Source organism: Ictidomys tridecemlineatus, chromosome 7 (genome assembly GCF_052094955.1).
Source record: "Ictidomys tridecemlineatus isolate mIctTri1 chromosome 7, mIctTri1.hap1, whole genome shotgun sequence".
Taxonomy (NCBI): Eukaryota; Metazoa; Chordata; class Mammalia; order Rodentia; family Sciuridae; genus Ictidomys; species Ictidomys tridecemlineatus.
The window spans coordinates 160488980-160509529 of record NC_135483.1 but is presented as its reverse complement, the minus strand read 5'-3'; the positions used below and the strand labels follow the sequence as shown (position 1 = coordinate 160509529).

Sequence of the window (20550 nt, the reverse complement as noted above, 5' to 3'; positions counted from 1 at the left end):
AGAGCAAGATTCCCCCAACAACACTTACTCTATAAGGCACAAGAGGTAAAACCCTATCCACAAAGAAAAATATATATTCAAATAAAGTCTAAAGGCTCACTTAAATAAGGAGCAACCAAGTTACTCTGCCCCCTGTTCACAGGTAGGAACAATAAAAATTGATGAAACCTGATAATATTAATAGGTCAGAGAGGCAGCCAGAGGTACAGATTTTAGACATGAGAATTGGAAGTCAACAAACTTACTGGCCAACTAAACCAACCAAGGTTTGTCAAAACTATCACAGCTCTCTACCTCCAGTCATATTAGGGGAAAAAAGGAAATAAAAGTGGTTACTTTTTCTAAATAGTACAAATTGAGGCTGGAAACAAAAACATTAATCTGAAGATAAAATGTCTCAAACTATAAATACATAACTCTCTCTTTCCAAATACATATCTATCTTCCTTAGTTTGGCAATAATCCAATCTAGAAGCAATTTATCTCAAAGTAACAACCTAAAAAGCAACTTAAATTACAAATTTAAAGAAAAATACACTTGGGCTGGGGATGTGGCTCAAGCAGTAGCGCGCTCGCCTGGCATGCGTGCGACCCGGGTTCGATCCTCAGGACCACATACCAACAAAGATGTTGTGTCTGTCGAAAACTAAAAAGTAAACATTAAAAAATTCTCTCTCTCTCTCTCTCTCTCCTCTCTCACTCTCTCTTTAAAAAAAAAAAGAAAAGTACACTAAATTTCTTGGGAAAACCAGAAATGTATATATACTCCAAAATATTCTATAAGAGAATAAATAAATAACTATATATACTTATTAATGTAAACACATGTGGATGAACACCACCAAAACCACAGAGAAGACCCCAAGTATACAATATATACAGAGCAAACAAACTTGGTAACTCCTCATAATTATCAGAAATTCTTATTAATTAGAATTATTTAACCCAAAAATATACTTGAACTAGTTACCAAAATTATCCAATAAAGGTACTTATTTTAACTCTGTCTATACATCAACGTCCAAAAAATTCATATAAATTAAAATCTACATTTGCAAATTTCTAGCTGGTGATCTTTGTTACTGATTTATTCATTTATTTTTTAATGTTGTATTTTTTTATACTTTTATTCTATTTATTTATATGTGGTACTGAGGATTGAGCCCAGTGCCTCACACATGCCAGTGGCAGAGTGCTTGCCTCAGCACCACATAAAAATAACAAACAAACAAACAAATAAATAAAAGGTGTTGTGTCCATCTACAACTAAAAAATTTTTTTTAAAAAAGGAAAGATAGTGAGATTTAATATTCAAGATGCTAGGCATGGTGGCACACCCATAGGAAACTGAGGTAGGTGGATCACAAGTTTGATGCCAGTGATGGGCAGTACAATGAGACCTTGTCTCAAGATAAAATAAAAATGAGCTGGGGATGTAGCTCAGCAGTAGAGTGCTTGTTAGCATACACAAAGCCCTGGGTTCAACTCCCAGCATGGCCAAAACCTAACAAAATGGGAGAGGGGGAGAGAAAGTTTTACACAAAACCAGGAAAGTATGGCACAAAAGGGGGAAAAAAAAAAACCCAAAAGATATGGAAAAACTGATGGAAGGTCAACTAGACAATGCCTTTTTAACCACAGAGTCAATCAAGAAAACAATATATAAACAAAACAGTAATCAATGAAAAGAGATGGAAAAGCTTACATAAAATTAAACCAACCAATGAACCTCTGGAGTGGAAAAAAACAATAACTAAAATTAAAACTCCAGAGGGGTTTGAAGGCAGGTTTGAGCAGACAGAACAGAGAACCAGCAAACTTGAAAAGAGAACATTGGAAATTACTGACTCTGAGGAAGAGAGAAAAAAGACTGAATAAAAGTGAATAGAGCTGAGATAACCTGTGGAGCACCATCAAGTGCACCATCCTAAGTCCCAGAAGAGAAAGGGAAAGTGACAGTAAAAATATAAATGTTCCAAATTTGTTAAAGACAGAAATATAAACATCAAAGGAGTTATGTGAACTCCATGTAAAATGAACTCAAAAGGAGCCACATCAGGACGTATTATAGTCAAAGTGTTAAAGGACAGAGGAATCTCAAAAGCAACAAGAGAAATAACTCGTCATATACAAGGGATTCTCAACAAAATTATCACAAGATGCCCCATCAAAACCAAGAGGTCAGAGGCAGTGGGCTAATGTGTTCAAAGTCCTAAAACAAAATAAAATTAAAACGCTGACAACCAAGAATTGGTTAAAAGACCTGGCAAAACTGGAAGAAATTATGAAGAAGGGGACCTCATGAAAACAGAAGGGAGACCAGAGGATGGAAATCAGGGGAAGGAGGACAAATTATTTTATGTGCACGTACATTGACTTCACAATGAATCCCACTATTATGTATAATGTACTATAAAAAATTGTTCACCAAAAAAATAAATGAATGAATAAATAAAAATGAGTAAGAAAAAGCCATTCCCAGATAAACAGAAATGGAGGCAATTTATTACCACTAGATCTGCATCATAAGAAATACCCAAGGATTTTCTCTGTGAAGTCTAATCCAAAATAAGAGGGGGTAGGATTAAAAAAAAGAACAGAAGAAAGATTAGTGGAGTAGACAAAGGGGAATGAAAGGAAGAAAGGTGGGAGAGGACAGGGAAAGTCAATGGAATGAATCTGACCTAACTTTCCTATGTTCATGTATGAATATACCACATATGAAATTGCATAGGACAATATTATGGTTTGGATGTGAGGTATTCCCCCTCAAATCTCCTGTATTAAGACAGGAATGATGAGAGGTGAAAATGATTGCATTGTGAGAACTATAACCTGATCAAACCATCCTACTTTGGATGGACTGTCTGGGGTGAGTAAACTATATGTTGGTGGGGTGTGGCTGGAGGAGGAGGTAGATCACTGGGGGCATGCCCTGGAAAGGTGCCTGTGGCTCCTGCTCCCCTCTCACTGCTTCCTGGTTGCCATGAGGGAAACAGCTTCCCCAATGGTGCCCTTCCCCCATGATGTGCTGCTTCACTTTGGGCCCAAAACAATGAAGTTGGCTGTCTATATAATGAGACCTCTGAATATATGAGCTCCAAATAAAATTTTTCCTCCTTTAAGTTCTTTTTGTGAGATACTTTGGTCACAGAAACATAAAAGCTAACTAAAACGTACCCCAAGTTAAAATAATCTTGACAAAGAACAAAGCTAGAAGTTTCACTTCCTGATTTCAAAACTTACCATAAAGCTATAGTAATCAAAACAGTATGGTACTGGCATGTGGACATGCAATCAAATAGAGAGCCCAAGAGCCCAGAAATAAATTACCCTCACATATATGGTAAAATGACCTTTTTTTCTTTTTCTTTTTTTTTTTTTTTTGTGCTGGAGGTCTAAACCAGGGGCGCTTTACCATTGAGCCTCATCCCAGCCATTTTAATTTTTTTAGGGTCTTACTAAGTTGCTGAGGGTCTCACTAAATGGCTAAGGCTGGCCTCAAGCTTGCAATCCTCTTGTCTCAGCCTCCTGAGTTGCTAAGATTACAGGTGTGTGCCACCTCACCTGGCTGGTCAAAGGATTTTTGACAAGAGCATCCAGATGATATAACGCGAACAGAATAGTTTTTCAACAAACTGTGCTGAACAAAGTAGAAATCTACAAGCAAAATAATGGAGCTGGACATTTAAATCTAGTACAAAATACAAAAATAAAGTCAAATAGATCAAAGAACTAAGTTATATAAAGGTCTAAAATTATAAAACTCTGAAAAGAGAAAAGCTTCAGAACTGTGGATTTGGCAATGATTTCTTAGAAAATACCTATAGTACAAGCAACAAAAGAAAAACATAGATAAATTGAATTTCATGAAAATTTTAAAAATTTATGCACAAATGACAATATTAACAGTTAAAAGGCAACCTACACAATGAGTGAAAATATTTGCAAACCCTCTATCTGATAAGTGATTAATAGAATATAGAGAGGATTCCTAAAATTCAAGATCAAAACAATCTGATTAAAAAATGGGCAAAGGATTTCAAAAGACATTTTTCAAAAAAGATATACACATGGCCAACAAGCACATGAATTGATGTGTACCATCATCAATTACAAGGAAATGCAAATTGAAACTATGAGAACCATCTCATACCTGATAGTATAGCTTTATAAATATATGAATAACAAGTGATGGCAAAGATGTGAAGAAAGTGGAACCCTGGTAGGACTGTAAAATGGTATGGGCTATCTTAGTTTCTCAAAAAATTGAAAACAGAATTACCATATGAATTAGCCATTCTAATTGTGGGTATATATACTCCCCAAACTGAAAACAGACAAGACAGTAGAAAGGTGATTTATGCCAGGAGCTGGGGATTGGGGAAATGGGGAGTTACTACTTAATGGGTGCAAAGTTTCAGTTTTATAAAATGAAGAGTTATGGAGATAGTGGCAATAGTTATGTAACATTATAAATTCATTTACTATCACTGAACTATATACTTAATAATGACTAAGATCATAAAAATCCATGTTACGTATTATAACAGTAAAAAAAAACTGGAAAAAAATTTGTTAAAAGAGCTAACTTTACATTACACATGGAATACGTGTGTGTGTGTGCACAACTTTCAAAAATTAAATATTAGACAAAATGGCAAAGTGAAAATTAAACCCACTGTTTTCCCCTATGAAATCATAGTATTTTCAGAGATTTCTTGGCCAAGTTTTTTATTTATAACTCATGTATTTACCCATAGAGGTGGCTTTACAGAAAAGATCTAAAAGAAAATTAAGTACAATGAACATAAAAGAAGCATTTTTTAATCTAGATATTCCAATCTAAATATGCCTTCAAAAATTTTCAAGATTTGAGTTAATAGGGGTTGGGGATACAGCTCAGTTGTAGAAGATAAGGCTCTAAATTTGATACCAATACCACAAAACAAAAACTGAAATCAAGTTTATTATTAAGATAGAGGTCAAAAAAGTACTACAAACCAAACTGGTAACTACATAAAATTATCAGAAAATACTTATACTTATTTTAATGCCCCTGAAAGCATAAGCAGTAAGGTCAATTATATATTTCCCATATAACATGAATTAATATTTATTCCTGCCATTCTTAAGGAATAAGGAAATAAATCAAAATTCCAGGTATTTCTACAGATTACAACCATTCCATGACAACTGTTTCATTAGCAAAACAGCTCTACCATTCCCCTACATGTACACTAAACATGTTTTTTTATTCTCAATTATTTATTCTTAAGATTAATTTCAGCCCTCTGGCACTACAAATATGAAGTTCATTCTTCTAAACAATCTTTAAGAGAAACAACTATCCTTTTAACCTTCAAGAAGAAAAGAAGTGTGAAGCTGTTTGTAACATACTGTACTTGAAATACTTTTCCATGCTATTTACTTACTTTTAGAATTATTAACATTTAAATTTATACTTATATAAACTGTGAATTCTCTAGGTGTAGGAAAAAACAATACAGGTAATAAAACTGTTTGATTTCTAATTAATTTGCTGGGGGTTTTCCCCCCAGTCACAATTTGGTATAAAAGGAAAAAACAAAACTAAACTAAAACCAATAAAAGGTGTCTTTCAAGAAGCCAAACCAAACTTACAATATGCAAACTATTAAATACAACTAGCAAATGTTTCTTGATTTGTACCCAAGATACCATATGTGATAAAAAGCACTAAAATGTCTGAAACAAGCTTCACTTATTCTGCAAATTAGGTCGCTTAAAACATTAAAGGTCTTCAAGCTTAGTTATTCACTAACTCCCTTTCTCATTATCAAGAGAGAAAATGCATTCTTTTAAAAAGAAGCGCTCGTCTGTGGAAACTTTCTAATTAACTCGGTGCAAAGCATGTGCAAGATGGCAGTTTTCTACACTGTTTCAGCATTTTAATTGGCAGAAAATGCTTAGCAGCCTATTTGCTACCCCCCTTGGTAATTAAGCTAGGGTCAACTCTATGACTAAATGGGCCAATCTTGTGAAACAAACGATTTCTACCATCACAGTATACAGCATATTTGGTTTACAGCAGTCTTTGAACAAAGTTAATGAGGTAGTAGTTGTGTCACTATGGCAGATTTATATAGAACAAGTTAACCTTTTCTTAATGGTGCAGCAGTCATTAAAAATAATTACTAGCAGGGCATTCTCTCTAACAATTATTAACATCTATCTAGACATAATTAATTCAAGCTGCATTTCTGACAATGCTAATAACCACCTGCAAACAACTAATCAATATTCACTATTAGTAACATATTTGTTTTTAAAATAAGCACAATTTCCTCTAGGCTTTTCAGATTGAATAAGCTGTAAATTTCAATATTACTACAGTTAAGCATCTGTCAACAGCTTCATTACAATATATGGATTATGGCAATATTACAACACAGACAACTCTAATTAAAAGTCATAATCCACAAACATGAAAACAACTAGAATTAGAAGTCTTCAAATAAAAAAGCTACTGGCTTTAACTTTAGATGAGATAATCCTGTCAGGTAATTTCATCATGGTTTTGCACATGGTAAAACTGTTCACGAAAATTCCATCTGTCTTGAGAACATTTTATTATCAAAGTATACTTTAGGCTGACTGATATATCTGATGGTCTTCAAAGATGCATTTTCAACAGCTGTCTTTTCTGGATTATAACTAAAAGCTTGAAGACTAATATTAAACCATTTACTAACTCAATCAACATTAAATGCTTATTTTTTAATCCCAAATTCTCTTTACCTGAGGCACTAAGGATAGATTAAATTTCCAGTGACAGCCTTTAAGCAACCAAAGTTCAACAAAACAAATTAATGCAATTATTAAGATTCCTCAAGATTTGTACTATAATGGCAATATCTGAAGATGTGTCAAGGAAGGAAATCTGACTAAGCTTAGGATGCTAAGTTGGCCCAAACAGGCTAATGCTAAGCTGAATATTTGCAGACGTATATAGTAGTCAGGTAGAGAAGAATGAGTGAAAAACAGTATGATTATTAGCAGTTTGTTAAAGTTATAGCTGAGAAAAGAGGAAAGAAATGAACAATGAAGGATGAAAAGGTAGAGAGGCATGTATCATATTATGGAAAGCTGGTGGGCTAAGCAGAGGAATCTGAACTTTGAGACAATACAGCAAACTACAGTTTTGCATGAAAAAGAGCATATCATATCAAATCCATGCTCTCAAGGAAGTATAAAATATATGCATATATATGTATTATATGAGACATTGGAAAGTATTAAACAGCAAAAAAGTACATAAAAAAAATTAAATAAAAATTTAAAAAAATCATAAAGGTTGTTATGGTTTAGATCTGGAATGTCCCCCAAACCGCATGTGTTGAAGACTTGGTCCCCAGTGCAGCAACCTCTAGAAGTGAGGCTTTTGAGAAGTGACTGGATCATGAGGGCTTTAGCCTCATTGGTACATTAAACCATTTAGTGGGTTAAAATTTAAATGGACTACTGGGAGGAGATAGAAACTGTAAGCAGTTTGGGCATACCTGAAGGAAGGAGGTCACTGGGGTGTGCTTACAAGGGTTTAATCTTGTCTCTGGTCCCTTCCTCCCTCTCTAGTTCATAGTTGCCATGAACTGAGCAGCTGTCCTCTACCATGTCTCTCCACCACGATGTTTGGCCTCACACCAGGCCCAAAGAAATGGAGTCAACCAACCATGGACTGAAACCTCTGAAATTATGAGCCAAAAAATAAATTTCTCCTCTCTAAGTTGTTTGTCATGTACTTTGATCACACCAATGAAAGCTTACTTACAAAGATATAAATAAATGTGAAGAAAATGGCATAGGGATTAGATGCCCAGAAGTTCTGTCAGACAAACTTTAGGGTCTGTGGGCTTGAGACTTGTGGGCAAGTTACCTCTCTATACCTCAGTTTCCTTATCTACGAAAAAAAGAAAGAGAGGAGGAAGAAGAAATAATCACAAAATACTTTACAAAAGAAAGAAAGAGAAGAAGAAATAATCACAAAATACTTTACTCAAGATTGTTGCTGAAATTCATCAGAGGAAAAAAAAACAATTCACATACCATATTCAGCACATGGATGGCAAAATGGCTAAACTATACAGGCTTGAATCCCAGTACTATCACCTACTATTTCTGAGATTTTGGAAATATTGGAAGAATAATATTATCCACCTTATAAAACTTTTATGAGGAGTAAATGAATTTAGAATAGTGCCTGATGTGTGTGTGTGTGTGTGTGTGTGTGTGTGTGTGTGTTAGATAAGTAAAAGTGACGTATTAACTACATGTCAGCAGTAACTATAAAAAGAAAAACTACTGTCAGAGAGTATCATTTGCATTTTACAAAGACAAATCTACTTTAAGTGCTGTGGATGCCTTGCAAGGAAGATAAAACTCAGGCTGGAAAGGTAATGAAGTTATGAACTAAGGTTATGATGAAATAAATGGAGTAAAAAGATATATAAGAGACAGACTCAATAGGACTTCATAACTGGTTATAGAAGGACAAAAGGAAAAAAAAACGAAGAGTTCCAGATTCTTTTGAAAGAATTAATTGTAATAGTATTTAAGATCCAATAAGACATACCAACTTTTATGTAGAAGTTTTCAAACATTAAGAGATAAGTACCTGTGACCATCACAGATGAGCTCTCTAGCCAAATGGATATGATGAGGAAAAAAATCTAAAAGAAGTTTAAAAATGCTATTGGTTTTACCCTGGTTGAAGCTCTCTAAAAGTAATATTTATTTCTGAGAGCCTCCTGGATTTTAACTATACAAGCTTCCCTTATTACTTCTTTAGGGGTCCCATTATTTATATTTGCTTATCAAGAGGAATCTATTTGGGGCTGGGGTTGTGGCTCAGTGATATAGCACTCACCTAGCACATGCAAGGTCCTGGGTTAGATCCTCAGCACCACATAAAAATAAATAAAATAAAGGTATTGTGACTAACTACAACTAAAAAATAAATACTAAAGAAAAAGAAGAATCCATTTACTAAAAACCTATATTTCCCCTTTTAATCTAGTTCTTCATCCATAGCAACCATCCTCCATAATGCTAAGAAATATAATGTCCTATCCTCCTATCTTTTCCCAATTTTTTTAAAAATGCATGTATCTAAACCTGATTAAAACATATTAAAGTCTGACACAGAAAGGAAGCCAACTATTTGGAATTGCTTTCCAATTCTACTATAGCTTAAAACATAAGCACAAGTATTAAGGAGAAAAAACTTGAATCTCTTTCTTACCTGATGCCCCTACATTTGCCTTATCTTCGGGAACCAGATTTTTATCCTTATTTAAATCTTCAACTAAAAGTTTGTCAAAATGCTCAATACAAAGTCTGCTGTCGATCTGATATAACAATGCAGGGCAAAGATATGTAAATAGATCACGTGAGATGGGAGAGTTGGCACCATGACCGTAGTATTTTAATAACTGAGTGACGTTCAAACACTGCAAGGAAATTGATAAAAGAAATTAAGTAAAAGAATGTCTTTAAGAAGAGTATGCAGAAAAACAAATAAATGTATAATGAAAATACTCTAAGTATTTTATATTATTTAATACTCTAAGTATTAAATAATGTGCAATACACAGACATCTCGTACAAATAAAACTTTTAAAACAGAAATTTATGTTAAGGATACAATTAATTGTAATAGCATTTTAAGAACCTTAAAGTATAAACACTTTAAGAATTTTAATCATTTTTCCACCCCAATGCATAAAAGATAAAACTATATTCCCAATATTCTTACAGGATGAGCTTAAAAATTATTTCCCATAAAATTGTAATCATCAGTGACTCAAAATTCATAATACAGATATTTTCTTGACCAAAGAAATCCAAAAAAATACTGTGTTGGGGCTGGGGCTGTAGCTCAGGAGTGAAGTGCCTGCTTAGCATACATAAGGCCCTGGGTTCCATTCTGAGCACAGCAAAGAAAAAAGAAAGCCATAAAAAAAAGTGAATATTATAGTGTGAAATTCAAACACAATGTGTTGAGAAGACAAAACTAGAATATGGAAGAAAAAGAAAGATGCAACTTCATCCACTGGTACTTTGAAAAAAAAAAAAGCAGAAAACAAATGCAACAAAATTTGGAGCCATCATATAGTCAAAATGAGTATCTATCTACAATTAAGGCAACAGAGATGGCCCTGGCCCCTTTTCACAGAGATCCACTCTGGTTTGCATGCTTCTTTTTACTAAGCTACCCCTGCACTGGCTGCTTTTTTATCTTCAGTTACCATAAGGAACCATCCTATTCAATACATGAACATTTTCAGAAATCCTAAGAGAATTTCCAGTATGCATTAGAATTGTAAGGACACAAATAACAAGTTTGATGATGCAGATTTCATAGGTCTGATAGAGTATTCATGAATAATACGTAGTTATTATCAACAAAATATTCAAGGATATATAATCCATAGTAATAAATTCATACTATGTAAGTTTTTTTCAAATCAGTGTTCATAACTGTTAAAAATCAAATATCTGATAATTTTGTCAGGGAAGAAATTAAAAGTTATTTTGATGCAAAACATTATCTTAATGACAGTGATAGCAAAGAGCAAGTTCATTTTTCACATGTGATACTGCTACTTTCTATTCATATGAACAAAACACAAATTTAACAAGTTTTCTAAACTCTAATAAGAATGCTGAAAATAATAAAATGAATGAAACAGAAATAAATGTGCTTAAGACAAATAGATTTTTTTAAATTAAGAAGGACCAATCAAACATGAAAGTATCCAAGATCCTGAAAATTTAGAAGGAAAACAGGACTGTCCCACATCACTGGAGTTTCCTATTACTGTATCGATGCATTCACCCCAAGTCTGTTAGGCCTGAGAAAAGTCCAATATCATGAATAAGTAGGCCTTCTCATAAAGCAACAGAGAAAATAAGGCTACTGCATAAATGAAACACCTGACTTTGGAGCTACAACAATGACTGGGAACCATTCCATAAATTAATATTTACAAAAAAGAAACTGTTCTAGCTACTCCCCAGAACAGTTTGAACAACAACAAAAAGTTATAATTTTCAAATATCCAAAACCTAGCTAATAATGGTAACAACAATGAAACTAACCTGTGGAATCAAATAATCCACAAGCAATCTAGTGTGTGTGTGTGCATGTGTATGTGTTCCTTTCTCCTTTCCTTCCAGTGCTGGGTGCTGACTCAGGATGTCCACACTGAGTTACATCCCCAGCCATTTTTTAATTTTACTCTGAGCCAGGTCTTGTTAAAACTGCCTAGGCTGGCCTCAAATAAGAGATCCTCCTGTCCTGGTCTTCTGAATAGCTGGGATTCAGGTGTACCACCACACCTGGTTCAAAAAATTATTTTTTAACATTGAAAAATTTAGATTTGATAATCCCAAATTTAAAAAACAAATAAGACAAATAACAAAAGCAGCAAATAATACAAATGAAAATCCAGATTAAAAAATCTTCATACTGACTGATTCCTTTTTTTTTTTTTTTTGGCCAGGAATGTTACCCAATATTCCATGTGGAAATGAGTTTAAATATAAATAACTATTCTATTTTGTCTCTTATCTAAAATGTTCCACAACTCTATGAGAGCTACACATCAACCATCAGACATCTTTTTATACTTACTTCATGTTGACGGTCATCTTCATTATGATCTTTGTGATTAGCAGCTGAATAAATTGCACTTTTTTTAACATGTGGTGCTTCTCGCTTTCTAGTGTGTCGAAGTTCACCATCATTATCAGGATCAAGATCTTGGTGTCCATGACCAGAATCGTGACCACTATGTTCTGGAAGATGTACATGAGAATGAGCTGGGTTATGTACACGATCAGTTTTGTGGACCCGATTGTGTTCATACTGTTCACCCTGATCACGGGTAAGGGGGAAACCTGGTGTGATGACCTCAGAATTTTCATCACTTTTCTTTCCTTTCTTCTTCCTCTTTCCTTTTGGTGGCTTAACTCCAGACTGTTCTTGTGTCTTATTGGTCTCTGTTGAAGGTTCATGGCGAGGCTCCCCGTGAGTAATGGAATCGTTATGAACGTGGCGAGTCGTGTTATGCTCAAGGTGGTGATGCAAGCGATGGTGATGATGTAAGCGATGATTACGATCATGCACGTGTTTGTCATCAGATTTCACGGATACTTCAATTGTCTCTTTCTCTGGATCACATTTGTGGTTTCTTTTTGTTGATAAACTGGTCACAGTTTGATTTTCTGAATTTAAATGATTGTGGGAATGCTGGTGGTTATGTGAGTGAAAATGCTTTCCCTCTTGAACTGCCAAAATATCTAAGTGAGAAACATGATCGTGGCCAAGATCCTCATGATTAATCTCAACTACTTTTATCTCTCCAAGGCCCAAGTTTGTTAAAAGTTTCTCCAGACCAAAAAAGGATAATCTTCCATTTTCACCATAGCGGTCAAAAAGTTTTTCAATATAGTATTTTTTTTCATTTTCAGCATCCTGCTCTGAAAATTTGCTTGGCTCCAATTCTGTTATTCCACGATGGTGTCTGTGGAGCTCTTCAGGGCCATGGTCATGTTCTTCATGGCAATGGTTGCAATGATGGAAAATAAATGTCAGCAAACAAATGAGGCAAAATTTTGTGTGCATATGTACCTTCATTTCTACTTTTCCTAAAAGGATTTAAAAAGACGAAAGCATTATTTGATACCTAGCCACATTGAAAATAGTAACAAACTCTCTACAAACTGCCAGTGTTTTATCCCATTTTTTCAAGGCTATGAATCATTTTCCCCCTTCAATTCCCTATAAAAAATGGCCCCTTTTAATCATAATCGTGTACATTCCTTCAAATTATTACAAATTGTTCAAGACTCAAAGATTACTGACTCTTTTTAAGTACAAAGAATCCACATACATTTATACAGGCTTCCTTCCTATCTTATACCTTATTTAAAATAAAAAAAAAAAGTAAAGAAAAACTAAAACTCTACAAATGGCAGAATTGCATTTGTAGAAAATCCAGAAGAATTAACAATAATAAGTTAATTTTGTACAGCTGCTGGCTATAAGAGCAAAAATGTAAAATCAGTTGTATTTCTATGTACCAGGAATAAAGAATGAAATTAAGAAACAGATCATTTGTAAGAGCAAATTCATAGAAATAAAACTAACAAAAAATGTACAAGACCTTTACATAAAATTATCAATTATTAGAGAAATGAATGGCCTAAACAAGCAGATGGCTATTACCATGTTTATGACTACAAGAGCTATAGATTCATCATCCCCAATCAAAATTCTAGAAGTTATTTTGTGAAATGAGCTATTTTTTAATATTTATGTGAAACACAAAAGGTTGACAATGGCCAAGACACTCCCATATGTAGATAATGGCTACCATTTAGGACAGTGCAGATATAGAACATGCACATCTTTACATTATAGAAAGTTCCACTGAATAGCAGACTCATAGAATCTAAAAATAGATTGTTGAGTCAAAGTTTTCTAAAATAAACAAGTGAATCTAATTTCATATCATACTCTAGTTAATCCATTATATCTGAAATTTATTGAGATATTTAATTTTTTATGCCATGTCTTTGAAATTAGAAATTATTTCACATTTATAGCATATCTAAATTTGGACCAAGTGCTCACCATTTACATGGCACTACAGTTTGTTGCTGGAAAGGTTAAATCTAGATTTATTTATTTATTTAGTCTCTCAATCTATTTATTATCTTCATTAACTGTATTTCTATCTTTCCTTCCTCCTTTTTTAATTGATTTTATTTTTTTAAAATACATGACAACTGTGGAATGCATTACAATTCTTATTACACATATAGAGCACAATTTTTCGTATCTCTGTATACAAAGTATGTTCACACCAATTCATGCTATTATATGTGTACTTTTTTTGCGTTACAATTCTTAATAAACATATATGCCACAATTTTTCATCGTTGTTTGTATATAAGGTATGTTGACACCCAATTCAAGTCTTCATACATGTACTTTGTATAATGATGAACATCACATTCCACCATCCTTGCTAATTGCTTTCTCCCTCCCTTTCCCTCCTCTCTTCCCTATCTAGAATTAATCTAATCCTCCCATGCTTTCCCTCCCTACCCCTAGATTTATTTAGACAAACTAATTTTAAGACCTGTAAGACAGTATGCAAAAGATATTATAAAGAAAAAATGATATATTTCATTAAAATAATTTTTTTTTTTTTTTGCAAAGACAACACCAAAAACACAAAAAAGCACCTGGTTGTGGTGTCACATGCCTGTAATCCTAGGTACTTGGGAGCCTGAGGTAGGATCACAAGTTTGAGGCCAGCCTCAATAATTTAGCATGACTCATCTCCAAATAAAAATCAATCTGACCTAACTTTCCTATGTCCACACATGAATATACCACAGTGAATTTCACTTTCATGTATATACACAAGGCGCTAATTTAAAAAAATCTATAAATAAATAACAGAAAGATCAGTGGAGAGAAGGAAACAGGGGTGGTAGATGGGGAGAAAAATAGGAAGTACTGGGGGTCTGAATTAGAGCAAATTATATTCCATACTCATAATAATTATGTCAAAATGAACCCTAATATTATGTGTATTACTAAAAGGAATTTAAAAAGAGAGGCTGCTCAGTGGTAAAGTACCCCTGGGTTAAGTCTCCAATACTACAAAAACAAAACAAAATGCCAAGCCATGGATTTAGAGAAGAGGATCACCATGTGCAATCAAAAGTATATAAGGAACTCCTACAAATCAATACAAAAATTATCAAACAATCCAACAGAAAAATAGGTAGCACTTCATAAGAGTATACAAATTACTAAGAAGTATATGAAAACATGTTCAATCTCAATAATCATCAGGAAATTTTAAAAACACAATAAACTACTATATACCCACAAAAAATGACTAAAAAATTATAAAAGACTGCCAAACAACAGCAGGAAAGAATACAGAGCTAACTGGAACATGCATACACTCCTAGCAAAAATGTAAACTGATACCTATTAGGAAACCTGTTTGGCAAGATTTGCCAAAAGTTGAGTATGCATATCTACTTGCTCAGAAATTCTATTCCTGGGCATATGCTCAAAAGAAATGCATGTACATGGATACCCAAAGATATCAACAGGAATGTTCATGCAATATTATCACAGTTCAAAACTGAAAAACAAAAAACTAAGTGTTTATCAACAGTAGAGTGAAAAGACAGAATAACCTTACAATGGGTTACTACATAGGAATGAAATTGAAACTGTAGATTTACAGATAAACAAAGATGAATTTTACAAATAACAGACTGAGCAAAAGATGGTGAATATCAAAGACTGTATAATTATATTTATATAAAGTTAAAAACAAGTAAACTGAAACCAAGATAATCACTACTTTTTGAAAGGAAGTTAGGAGATAATAATTGGAAAAAGACTAGAGTGAGGGGGATTCCAAAGTGCGAAAATGTTCTCTTTCCTGAGTGGCATTTACACAAATGTTTATTTTGTGATAAGTCACAACACTTGTGCTCTGTGTACTTTGTGAACACGTTCCATTTCAACTGAAAGTTTTTATTCTTATTTTTTAATCTTTGTGTGGGTTTATTTCAGTACCGGGAATTGAACAGGGCCTTGTATATGTTAAGCACATGGTCCACCACTAAATTACACCTTCCAGCCCTACAAGTTTATTGAAAAATCAGATTTTCTCCAGTGAAAACTAATGAGAAAATATAATTATATACAAAATTATATGGCTTCTGGAACCAACGATATAAATTCAATAGCAAAAATCGGTAGCAAAAATCATAAGACATTACTAAAAGACGGTAAAGCAAAACTTCAAAAACTGGAGAGAGATACCATCAATCTGAGTGGATAGAATACATTATAAGACATATAGCCTTCCAGATACATATTCAAACTTACTTAAATGCCAATCAATGTCCTGGTAGCTGTTTAATTTCAGTGGGACTCCACAAGCAAATTTAAAATTTCATATGGAAGAGGAAAAATCCAAAGACAATCAAGACAATTCAGAAGATTAGTAAGGTAATTAACTAAAATAATATAAGTGGTACAGGGGCAGACATACAGGGAAGTGGAATGGAAAATATTCTAAAAAGAGAATCAATAATACTGATGTAAAAACAGTCCTTCATACCATACACAAGTCATTCCAAGTGTCTTAAACATCCCTATGTGAAAAGCAAAGAATAAGTTTTATAAGAAAAGTAGGAAAATATCATTATGATTTGAGATAGTGAAAGATTTTCAAGACCAGAAATAGAAAGCAGATGCCATTAAAAAAAAGATTGACTTAATTAAATGCAATTCTTTAAAAATTACTCTATGATAAAGAACATGATAAACTAAGCTTAGGACAAGCCACACATTAGAAGATATCTGCGATATATGTGTGTGTGTGTGTGTGTGTGTGTATAAATAAGATTTGTATAAATAAGATTAATATCCAAAATATATAAACATTCATCAATCAGGAAAAAAAACCTCCTACATTACATAGACAACTATAAAAGGATATAAACAGAAAAGCTGGTTACTACTAATCTTGAAAATACAAATCTATATAATTCTCCAAGACACTAACACTTGACAACACTAGGTATTAAATAAATATCTAATGTAGAGAAATATAAAACCTCTGGTAATACTAGTGTTTGGAGAATTAAATTGACATCTACTAACATTGAATATAAACTTTTAGCCCCCAAATTCCACTTCTGTCTACCCTGGCATTTAGGCATAAAAAGACAAATTCATGAATCTTCATCACAAAATTATCTTAAGAGAATTTCCTACAAACATAATGTTTTGGTTGTTAATAACAAATAATCAAAGTAGCTAAAACAAACATTCACATAAGAAGCTGGGAGACATGAGTGATTCCAGGATAATTACAGTATCAAAAGTCCAAGCACTTTTTACCCTCAGACTTATCTTCATAGTCTCAAGATAATTGCTAATCTCATAATCAATCTCATACCCTTACACAACCACATCCCACACTAGATCGTGCTTTTTTTTTTAACAGAGAAAAAACTCTTACCCTCAAGTCCCTTCTAGATTTTCCCTTACATATCTTTGGTCACATCTATACCACAAGATGTATCATTTATCAAAAATTTTAAACATGCAAAATACCTCCCTTTGGGGTATCTTGTTAAAGCAAGATAATGAGATTCACGTGTTCATTATTGTTCTATGTGCTTTTCTTTTAAGTTTGGAAAGGTATTACATAACCTGTATCAGTGGTTAATCAAACTGCAGTTGTAAGAGTAGCAGCAGGATCATCTGGGACTTAGAAATGCAAATTATTATAAATCATAAACTCTGGGGGTAGAGCCCAGCAGTGTTTCATTCAGCTTTACTAGTAAGAACTGACATAAGCTTGCTAAAGTTTAAGATTTACTATTTATACAGATAAATAACCAAACACTTCTATTAAAATAATAGTCACCCGAACCTTATGATTATCTGAATAAATGCAGTTAAATTATGTGTGGTTTGTATAGGTTAACAAATAGTTTGTAAAAAATATTTAACCGGTGAGCCACATCCCCAGCCCTTTTCATTTCTTGAGACAGGGTCTCACTAGGTTACCTTGCTAAGTTACTGAGGCTGGCTTTGAATGTGAGATCCCTTGTATCAGCCTCCCAAGTCAATGGAATTACAGGTGTCTGTCACCACATCCAGCCAGCTGTTTTTTGGGTTTTTTTTTTTTTTTTTTTTTTTGATATTGGGGATTGAACTCAGGGGCACTTAACCCCTGGGCCATACCCCCAACTCTATTTTGTACTTTATTTAGAGACACAGTCTCACTGAGTTATGTAGGTGCCTCACCCTTGCTGAGGCTGGCTTTGAACTAGTGATCCTCCTGTTTCAGCCTCCTTAGCCTCTGGAATTATAGGCATGCACTACCATGTCCAGCCCAACTATTTGTTTTTAATCCAAACATTTCAATTTCTTATATAGTATCATGGAAAAACTCACCATTTTAAATACATGAATTTTTATGTCATTTCCAGGAAAATGGATGGGATGTGACAGTATTACATAAAATAAGCCAGACTTAGAAGTCAAGAGTCGTATGTTTTCTCTTATATGTGGAAACTAGAAAGAAAAAAAGGATAAAATGTGTGGGACAGCTTATGAAAATAGAAGGGAGACCAGTAGAGTAGGGGAAGGGGGTCAGGGCAGAGAGAAAAGAAAAAGTACTGGGGAATGAATCTGATCAAAATTGTTATTAGTATGTACAAATATGCTCCAATTAATGTATGCAATTATAATGTGCCAATAAAAAATTAAATTCATATATATCAGTTGTATACTAACGATAATGAAGGTGTAGGGGTGTGGATGATTCAAATTACTACAAATCAAGAAGATACACTTTCCTTTAGCTTCTAAATGTTATATTTCCTCAGTTATCCTGGTTTTCCATTAGAAGATGCTACTGAAAATTGATGTTCTGAGTGTAATTCCACTCATTTGAAACACAAATGTCATGAGGTTCCTTCAGTTCCTTCATACTATCTCACTATCAAATGAATAAGTACCAGTGGTGGTAATAAGACCATATGCATATGTTGATGAGATAACATAAAGTGAATGACTCCACAAAACACAAATACTATGGATAGTGTATGTCTTTCTTTTTTAAATGCATAGCATTCAACTGTGCAAAATACTCAATTTATTGCAAAGATTCTAAATATCTCAAATCCACTAATCCTTTATAGTAACAAGAACACAGGACTGCAAGGGCACAAGTGACATCATAAGAGTAGTCTTAAAACTTGGCTAAGTATTTTAATAAATAATTAATTTTAAACTTTGCAACTTAATTTAGAACTACTACAGCAGATATGTTCTTAAGAATTACTTGGAATCAGGGATGGTGGCACACACCTATTATCCCAGCTTCTCAGGAGGCTGATCTGGGAAGACTTCGATTTCAAAATAAAAAGAGCTGGGGATGTAGCTCAGTGGTAAAGCATTTCAGTAGCATGGGCAAGGCAGTGGGTTTAATCCTCACTACTGGAGGAAGAAAAAAAAAAAAACTTGAGTGAAGTATGCACCTGTTTGCACCGGCTAAACAGCTATTGCGAACACCTCTCCCAAAGGTGGCTAATCAAGATTCAAGTTTGCTCTTAAAAACAATCCCCCCCAAAACAAGCAAACCTAAAAAAAAGCAGTCCAAGATGACTGCAGTCTCACCAGCAACTTAGAGCATTCCACAAAATCCTTTTCTATTTGCAGCACAGAGCATCTTTAGGGTGGAGACAAGAATGGGGGAAATGCTGCATAACTCCATATACCATTCAAATCTAAACATTGGCTTTTACAGAACTCAGCTTTGCCTTAGCCAAAATATTGTTTCTTGGAGTTTTCCAGCTTTTTTAAATTAAGAATGTTGTTTTTATTTTTTGGTACTGGAGATTTAAACCCAGGAGCGCTTTATCAATGAGCTACATCTGCAGGCTAATTTTTTTTTTTTTTTTTTTTGAGACAGGGTCTGGCTAAGTTGCTTAGGGCCTCATTAAGTTGCTGAGGCTGGCTTTAAACTTGTGACCCTCCTATCTCAGCCTCCTTAGCCACAGGGATTGCAGGTGTGTACCACCATGCCCAGCAAGAATGTAACTTTTATAATTGAGAGTACTTTTTCAATTTGGCAAATATATATTGAGCTATCCACCCAAGACTTATATTAGGTGCTATAGACACCAATGTATAAACCTAGTGCACAACAAATCAAAGAATTAATTCTCTTAAATAACTAGTAGTTGCTGCCACAAGTTTATTTTTATGTTTTGCTGTTGATTTCCAGTATAACATTGTAGTTAAAAATTTAAGTACTCTATCATTGCATAATTTCTACACTAAGAGCAGGATTAATTTACAATAAGGCTATTTAACCATCATGCTTATTATTACTATTTTTGATGAAAATATTTTGCTTTGGATGCAAAGAAAAAATGAAGTTAACTAATATTCTCCTGTATTCAACATTAATAACAGAACTAAATATTCAGTAAGAATTATGGTTATACTTGATGTGGAGAATGCTAGAAGATAGCATGTGTGGAATTCTGGGTTGTAAGTAAAGTTCTATTTCTTTACCTGAGAGCTGGTGAAAATGGTTGAGGAAATGGTTGAATTTTGGCAAGATATGGTGGCATGACTGTAACCCTAGCTACTTAGGAGGCTATGGCAGGAGGATCCTAAGTTCCAGGCCAGTCTGTGCCCAGTGAGACCCTGTCTCAAAAATCAAAAGGGTTGGGGATGTAGTTCAGTGTTAAATACTTGCCTAGCATGCATAAGTCCTTTCACCATTACTTTTCCATTTGGCTTTGGGAGCAAGTGACCAGATCTCATTTCCTGGGACTTCCAGAAGTGAGGTCTCCCTCTGGCTTAGGAATGCAGCAAATCACTGAACCCCCAAACAAGATCATATAAATACATCATGCTTTAAGTAAACAATG

General features: G+C 33.9%; 1 protein-coding gene across 4 annotated transcripts in view; it reads right to left on the bottom strand.

The window, feature by feature from the left end:
• Positions 1 to 20550, bottom strand: part of Slc39a10 (solute carrier family 39 member 10) — a 128737-nt gene that overhangs the window by 28717 nt on the left and 79470 nt on the right. For all 4 annotated transcript variants that reach the window (XM_021725751.3, XM_040294627.2, XM_005324355.5 and 1 more), the window contains 2 exons: positions 11675 to 12690; positions 9281 to 9488 (listed from right to left, as the gene is read on the bottom strand). In XM_021725751.3, the coding sequence (XP_021581426.2) occupies positions 9281 to 9488; positions 11675 to 12679 (1213 nt within the window). In that variant the 5' untranslated portion in view covers positions 12680 to 12690. The remainder of the gene's footprint in view (positions 1 to 9280; positions 9489 to 11674; positions 12691 to 20550) is intronic.